General features: G+C 41.0%; 1 protein-coding gene across 1 annotated transcript in view; it reads right to left on the bottom strand.

Moving 5' to 3' along the window:
* Window positions 1-8,327, bottom strand: part of gabra3 (gamma-aminobutyric acid type A receptor subunit alpha3) — an 83,891-nt gene that overhangs the window by 14,811 nt on the left and 60,753 nt on the right. Inside the window, exon 5 of the mRNA XM_023418240.2 lies at window positions 4,059-4,279. Within this exon, the coding sequence (XP_023274008.1) occupies window positions 4,059-4,279 (221 nt within the window). The remainder of the gene's footprint in view (window positions 1-4,058; window positions 4,280-8,327) is intronic.

The following is an 8,327-nucleotide window of genomic DNA, read 5'->3' as shown; positions in this document are numbered from 1 at the left end:
CAGCTGACTGACGACAAAGACAAAGTCTCCAGAGAGCACTAGAGTTTATTTGATTTGGTCAAATAGCTGAGCCACAAAATGCACTCTGTTAGTAAATAGAGAAATGGTGCATATTATGTCTCTCATACATGTTTAATCAACACAGGGATTACATCTGCCGAGTTCAAACAAAACTGCAGCGCAGAAAACTGGACTGAGTTTCTCATAAATGGATCACAAACGGCGTCATTGTAACTCAGTTACAACATTTATTAATTGGGTTATTTGAGCAACTGGGAAATCTGAGCAGGTGTAATGTGTAATTCTCATTTGTGAAACCTGCCAGGTGAACTGAATGTAGCTTGATATGCACCTACAGTTTCATGCTTGTATTAGATGTTATATGTATTTATGGGACAGATTGTACAGATAACATGTAAACTTGTATATTCAATGAAGAACATCATTTAAAAAACTAGTTAAATGAGTCGGTTTATTAGGTCTCAGCATCGTAAACACGTGTAACATTCATGGTGCAGAATCACAAAGTTTTCTGCAGCCACAGTTTAAAACTAGAAACATCACAGACCGCTTCTACACTCAAACTTTGTTTTGCTAATTAGCTCTTTGTTTAGCACTTGCAACAACCCTGTGCGTCCATTGTTTTCCACCCTCTTGAATGCTCTCTGCTGCTGCCTCATTACTGATAAGTGTCTCAGTAACTACGCAAATTAACACAGTACAACATAAATCAAATGTGAGCAGTGCACCGCTGTATATGATGCGGCACTTAAACTGACAGCAAATTGACAAAATTCATCTTATTGCTAAGCTGCACTGACACACCAGCAGAGACAAAGGCATAAAAAAAGAAAAGATCACAGACAACAGAATTAGAATTGCTTTGATCAAAGACAACAAAGCAAACTGAGTTTGTGTAATGACTAAACTTCATATTAAGTCTAAAAGAAATGATGCTAAGAGTCTGCAGCCAGCAGCTCTCTGAGGCTGTATTTAGGCCCAGCAGCTCTTGGCAGATATAACGTTTACCATGTTCACCATTTCAGCCTATCATGTTAGTATGTTAATGCATTTGCTAATTAGGAACTGTTAGCTAATGAACACAAAGTACAGCTGATAATTTCATACGTTTTACAGTCATATGGTCATAAACAAAAGTATTGGACGAACTGAAATTTAGACCTGATTTGATAAATATTGCACTTTGGGTGCGACCTGAGAGCCGAGTTAGGATTCATACCACATGACCACGTGTGTGTAAACGCCCTGAGCAGCGAGTCCCGGGTTCAATTCCCAGCTGGTCGGATCATTTGCTGCATGTCACTCTCATTTTCTGTTTCTCTGCATCGATATCAAATAAAGTCACAAAAAAACCCCAAATATTAACAATCCCGAGCGGAACATGAATGTTTGCACCAAATTTCATTGCAATCAATCCAGTATTTGTCGAGACACTCATGGTGACGTTAGATGAAAAGTCTGTGGATCATCACAGTCAGTAAGATTCATCCCATGTGCACCGTGAAAAATTCATGGTAATCCATCATATAGTTTTTGTGATCTCTTAGTCAGGATCAAAGTGGTGGAACAACGACTACCACTGCTGAAAAGCAACATCTCCTGTAGATGAACACAGTATAGAGTGTACTACATTTAAGGCAGCATTGCAGCAGCTGTAGTTGCTCAGTTTTACATGATTGGGCCAGTGGATCCTGATTCTGTTGAACTGGATATTTCCAGATGTGACTGTGCAGTTGTGTCTGTTTTTGGTGACTCGTGAGCTGTTAAGTCCAGTTTGGGATTTTAGAATAAATACAGTTTGAACTGAAAACAACCCACTGCCTTTAACGAGTACATTTTAAGTTTTTCATACCTTGATATTCTCAGTCAGGGAAGGTGAATTGCAAACAGGACTTCAGCAGCACTGGCAGACAATACCAGCTCCCTTCAATTCAGAAATAATGACGCAATCCTGCAGAGCGGAGGCCTTCACAGCATTTGTCAGTTCAGATGCTGTAGACGTGCTGATTAAATGGATTTACGCAGTTGTTCATTGAGGAGTGCCAATCAACCCAGGGTACTATGGTGATCTACTTCACATGAAACGTCCTACAAAAATAGATGGGTTTATATTCTGGAGCCTAATACCTGTGAAGTGTGCTCAGGAAAACTTAAGTTATCAGTCTCTCCTTTGCAGCGTTACCAAGTGCCTCTAAAAATACAGCAAGTTTTCATTTCGAGCCCTTCAACTAAACGGCCAACGCTGCATTATGAAGGTAAGGTAAGGCAACATTGAATATTAGCGTTTGTATTTCTTATGGTATTTCATACAGACACAGTTGAAATGGCAATAGTCTAAAAGAATAATTTGCAGCTTTTAATACCATAAATAAACCACAGGATTTTAATAAACTCTGGTGCCAAGATGGTGATTCCAGAAATGTAGTTTTGTTTGGTAGCTTGAAAGGAAACGGATGCAGCTCCAAACTGGATATAAGACGTGTCTTTGTCTGACAGAGGTTTATCCTCCTCTGCTTCCTCAGACAATCTCTGTATCATCTTACCACACATTTACTTGCTTATGTAAACACAAATGTCCTTGTAATACTCCATTAGAGCTCCGATGTCTCACTTGGCCTCGGCAGAACTGCCACCGCATCAAATCCACTCATGTGGGACCACAAAATGAAAATGAACTCTTTCACTCTTTCATTTTCACCCTCGGAAATCGATACTGACCTTGTGGACGGCCGTCAGAAAAATATTTCTTTTCAGGCTCCGATGGAAAGCTGCGGGGAAGACTTACTGATTGACAGATTCAGTGATTAGATGAGTTGAAACCAATGAATTATTTTTGCTTCAGTCCTGTAGATAATAGTTCCACTGACTGACTGTGACTCTTGGTAGCTGATGCTGTTTACAGTGTACGTTAGGCACGGCATCCACACACTGCCAATCCTTTGATCAAGTGATTATTATCATTATGTGAGCTGTCTGTGTGTGAAGCATGTGTGGGCCTGAGGACGTGATCAGTAATGATCCAGACAGCTGCTGCTGCTTCTCTCCACAACTTCAGTTTTAATCCCCTCAGTTCCAAGATTTTGAGGTTGACGTTTGTGGTTTTTAAGTGAAAGTTCTCAACAACCTGTTCACGCTCCACTCAGGATGAATTGTAACAACGTTGGTGATCCCTTAACTTTTCATCTCGCACCATCATCAGGTCAAAATTTAAAATGATGCCACATTAGATAAAAAGGAGAGCTTTCTTTGTTTCCTCCATCATCAGCATCTGTAGCTGCTGCTTCATCACATGTTTGTTCAGTTACTAACAATGAACCACCGTCAGCACCTTCATGGTCAGAAAGTTTCGCCTTCTGCTGGTTGGTCTGTTCTTTAGGACTTTAACACCCAGGTAGAAGACAGGTGGGAACCTTCCTTTACCTGATGAACTGCTCACCCATTCTTTGTCCCACTGTTCACATCTGTAATTCTCCCTCCATCACCTTCATGTTTCTTCTTCTCATTTTTACAACCATTTATTTATCAGTTTCAAACATTTGTAAACACGTCATCATTTATTAATGAGTTACTACAAGGCTCCTGTTACCAGTTATAAATGTAGTAACTCATTAGTCAGATTAATGAGTAGTAAACATTAACTTGATGTTGCCAAATAGTGAGCCTGCATCAAAGTATGAAAACTGAGTAATAACTTGTTTATAATTGTTTATGATTTATAAAGTGTTCACAACTGAATTAATAACCTGACTATAAACCATTTATAAATCCTTTATAATGGTGCTCTGGCTTGAAGTGGTACTGCTACTGACTTGGTGACAATTATTAAGAAACTGTTAAGTGTTGAAATGTTAGCGTGCTCAAAGTGCTAAACTAAGATGGTAAACATTAACATCATGTTAGCATTGTTTTTCTTCACATGCTAACATGATGAGGTTAGCATGTAGCTGCAGACAGAGGTGTTAGCATGGCTGTAGACTCTTGTTAGAGTAGACTACAGTGTTCAACAAAGAGAAGTGGCGTGTTGACTGGCGTCTCACCTCATCGTGTAGAGCAGCGTGCCATTGTCGACTAGTCGCAGTAGTTTGTTGGGAGTCGTCATGTTGTGGGCCACAGATTTCTTTCCGTTGTGAAAAAAGGTGTCAGGAGTCCAGATCTTACTGGCCAGGAGGTTGTTGAGGGGTAAAACTTGCATGGGCCCATCAAACTTGAGCCTCTCGTCCCGCCAACTCTGACGGAAGAAGACATCGATGGTGTACTCCTGAGGGGAAGACGGTGCGAAGGATTAGTTGGCAAGGGGACAGTTTAGAGTTGGGACATTGGTAACATGGAGCTGATACATCCCTCGGTCTTTTCACAGCAGACATTTTGACTTGTCAAAGCAGGAAAAGCTCAGGTGTAATTGACAACGGTAATAATGGCTGATTACTGGGACCCTCATTGTATTAGAGCCTTCCTGTTTCCACTTGTCAAAAAGTCTGCAGTGAAAAGGGTCTGTTGGTCTGTCCACTGAAGGCTGGACTCCTTTTACAGACTGCTAGCACTATGCAGAGTTACATGAATATGAGTAAATCTAAATTCAGACAATCAGTTTCCCCCATAAAAGTCTGTGCTAAAAGCAAACCAGAGCTCTACTCGTTTCTAGATAATTGTGTGTATTGTTAATTGTCTTTGTTTGTTTCTACCTGGTTATTGTCTCTTTTTAGTCTGAACATCTGTATATTTGTAGCTAATTGTAGGATCTTATCAATTGTGTTGTTTTTGCTATCGACTGTTTTAATTACATTACACATGTAACAGGACAGGAGTCGAGAAACAGCTATAAACTCTTTGTGCAACAAATTAGTTTCATACCTTGTGTTGAGACTATGTTAAATTGCATCGACCCTATTAAATAAATCAATAAAGTAAACGACTGTATGCATCGACAGATTGAAATCTTTTAGATCATTGTGGTTATTTTCAAGACGCCATGTTTGATGTGATAAAAGTAAAAAAACAAAAACTAACACAAATTATTGAAGGAAAATAAATCTGAATCCAAACAGGAAAATCCAGTTTATGGTAATAGGTTTTTTCTTATATAGTAAACAAGTCACCCCAAAAAAAACCACAAGTATACATACATATATTTACTGTAGGATATATTGTGTATTTGAAAGTTATGTAATTACTACTCTGTTAACTATGCAGCGTTTCTTTTAAACTTGAAAGCCTAACCATGGACTGAGACACAAATGAGCCTCAGTGAAAAACCTTGTAATACATCTGTTTCATGTTTTATTAATATGCAACAAAGTCTTTCAGTGTTGTCACCAACACATGAAAACCTAAATAAAATAAAATGAATGCAGGAAGTAGCCAGTCAAAAGGAATTTATTTCACATTATTCATTCAGTAGGACTTGGTGTCCTAGCAACCGCCTCCCCTCATCAGCTCCGTACAGCGGCAGTGCAGACTGTGTGCAGCTGTCTCAACGGAGTGAGATAGAGGGAAGCTGCCTGTATCTCACACAACAGCACACATTATTGGTGATCAATAAAAGCACAGCGCGTGTGTTTCTCTCTAATTGTTTTTCTGCCTTTGCTCGTAGTGAAAAGGGCTCAGAGCTCGTCAGTCGACTGTAACTGGCTGCTCCCTGAGTGGGAAAAAAAACCCCCCGGATAAAGTCATTTCTCAGCAGCTTTAACAACAGGAAGCCATCATCCTCAGCGGGAGAGGTGTACAGCCTCCACTCAACACATCAACAGGGCTTCTCTAAACAGCGCAGGATGGACGTCTGTTAATTGATGTGATTGACCTCCTGACGGAGTGCAGACCTACAGAACCATAAAACAATTACACTGCGTCTGTCCTCGCAACAGTGCTCTTAATAAAACCCGCAGAGAGAGTGTGACAGACATGATTCCCTCAAACATTCGATTCACTTTTGTCAAAGTACAAATATAATTTTTTTAAGAAGTCCTCTGTGCACACAGTATCCTCACTGGTGCAGTGTGTGAGTGTCTTCAGGTTACAGTTGTTACAAGTTTGAAAACGTTGGTCATCCCTCCCCTTCCTAGTGTGGCCAAGATGGCCATTGTTTTACATTTAATATATAGTGCACTGCATGTTGCCGTACTTGTCAATGTGACTTAGATCTGCTCTATACGCAAAAGAAATCATATTGCGATTATTTTATAGATATTGTGATTTCAGTTGGAATGATCATTTTTTTCATTTTCACTGAAGAAAAAACTGAAAATGATGATGATGTGATTATTGTTGGTTTTGTACTAAACAAACATGTTCCTTCACATCTGGAGAACATGATTTGTAGGCCGGGGCATCTCTGTAGCACCACAATGCTAGTGGTGCTAACAATGAACAACAAGTCGACACATTCTACCTATAATCAAAAAAGTTGCAGCTCCTGTGATTTGGATATTTGCACTTGGACATATTGTGATTTCGATTAATTGTGCAGCTCTGTGTGTGTGTGTGTGTGTGTGTGTGTGTGTGTGTTTGTGTGTGTGTGAGAGGCTGCAGCCTGACACCAAAACGCTGTAATTTCCTGGTTCATTTGTCTCTGGCCTTGAGAACGCTGTGACTGCATGGCGCGTATAAATAAAATGATTTTTTCTAAATCATCAAGTTTCTTTTGCGATGTGTTTATTTCACATGTTCCTATTGCGCTGAAAATAAGATGAATTGCTCAGCACTGGTATTAACATGCATCTTTATTGTTCCCATCACAAGTGGACAGCTCTCACTTTGTCCGTTCACACCTGACTTTAAAATGCGTCTCCACATGCGTCTTGATTGACCACTTGTGATCGGATCTCACTTCGTAGCTTTATATTAAATAAACCCCTCCCTGCCCCTCTCGCTCTCTCGCTCGCTCGCTCTCACACGCACCATAGACTGGAAAATAAAGATGGACGTAGTCTCCGTGACGTCACCCGTAGGTTTCTGAAGAGCGGTTTTGAAGCTCAGAGCAAGCTGTTCCGTCATCGCCATCTTGGCAGTACCTGACTCCCGCTGAACTCCCAGCCAATCTAGAAATGGGCAGAGAGGAGGGGCGTGTCAAGCCCAGACTTCGGTACATGCCGGCTTGTGGCAAACATACGGTTAATTAAATTTACTTATATAAAAATTCACCCACCGTACAGATGTCATGAAGGAGGACATTAGCCTTAGAGAACAAAAGTGTTTTTGTACCAGGCTGTAAACATGTTTATTTCTGCTGTAAAGTTGGACATTTTAACATGGGCGTCTATGGGGACTGACTCACTGTTGGAGCCAGACTCTAGTGGTCATCAGAGGAACTGCAGCTTCTGGTTCTACAGTGTAGGCTTCATTTTTCAGCCTCCGAGGTTGCTGCCCGACACACACACACACACACACACACACACACACACACACACACACACAAACCCACCCACACAAGCACATTAACAACAAACCCGTCTGTTGATTGGCTAAAAACAACAACGAATAGCTGTTAATTTGCCTATAAAGCAGGAAGAGAGATCCGATCACAACCGATCCAGGTGTGAACTGACGAACTGAGAGCTTTCCGCTTGTGATCGGATCACCTGAGAAGGTTGTTAATACCAGGTGTGAACAGGGCCTATGAAACTGTGGCGGGACCAATCAGACGGTGTCAGAGGACATCAGTAGAGTAGGCGGTCCTTCAGTTTGACCCAGGACACATTTGCACTGCTAACAGAATGTGGACACATGTGGGCGATGTGGTCTGAGTGATCAAATGTAGTTCTCAGTGTGTCTTGGGTGCGTTCACACAAGCGTTGTGCCGATGGATGATTGCTTCAATAATCAACACCACAAGCAGTATAGAGTTTTTTCCGGTTCATTTGGTTCTTGCATTGCGCCTTGAAAACCCTGAGTTCATGGCGTGTTATTATGTACTATTTTTTCTAATTCGTTGTGTTTCCGTCTTCTTTTACGATGTGTTTATTGCACGTTCATACCGCGATGACGATGAAATAAGATTAATCGGTCAGCACTGGTGTCCTGTGTGTCTTCTACCAAAAGTTCCCAGCAACTCAGAGACGGTTTGTTCCGTCCTGGCACAGAAAGACGTGGGATCACTTAAATCTCCATCGCCTCAGTTATCCTCATGTTATGCACTTTCATCCATCTTGTCTTTTTCTTTATGAGATGCCAATCAGTGTAAAACATTCAGTGATGAATAAAAGGACAACAGAGCGCTCGGCCCAGCTCGGCAGCGCCATCATTTGTTTGTTTCCCTCGGACATAAATCTCCCATAAACACTGGGAATGAATTTGAAGATTGAAAGATGTGG

The sequence above is a fragment of the Seriola lalandi genome, unplaced genomic scaffold (genome assembly GCF_002814215.2).
Source record: "Seriola lalandi dorsalis isolate HSWRI2012SDOR001 ecotype SW California unplaced genomic scaffold, Sedor1 jcf7180002054581, whole genome shotgun sequence".
In the NCBI taxonomy this organism is placed as follows: Eukaryota; Metazoa; Chordata; class Actinopteri; order Carangiformes; family Carangidae; genus Seriola; species Seriola lalandi.
This window is presented reverse-complemented; position numbering and strand designations above follow the sequence as displayed.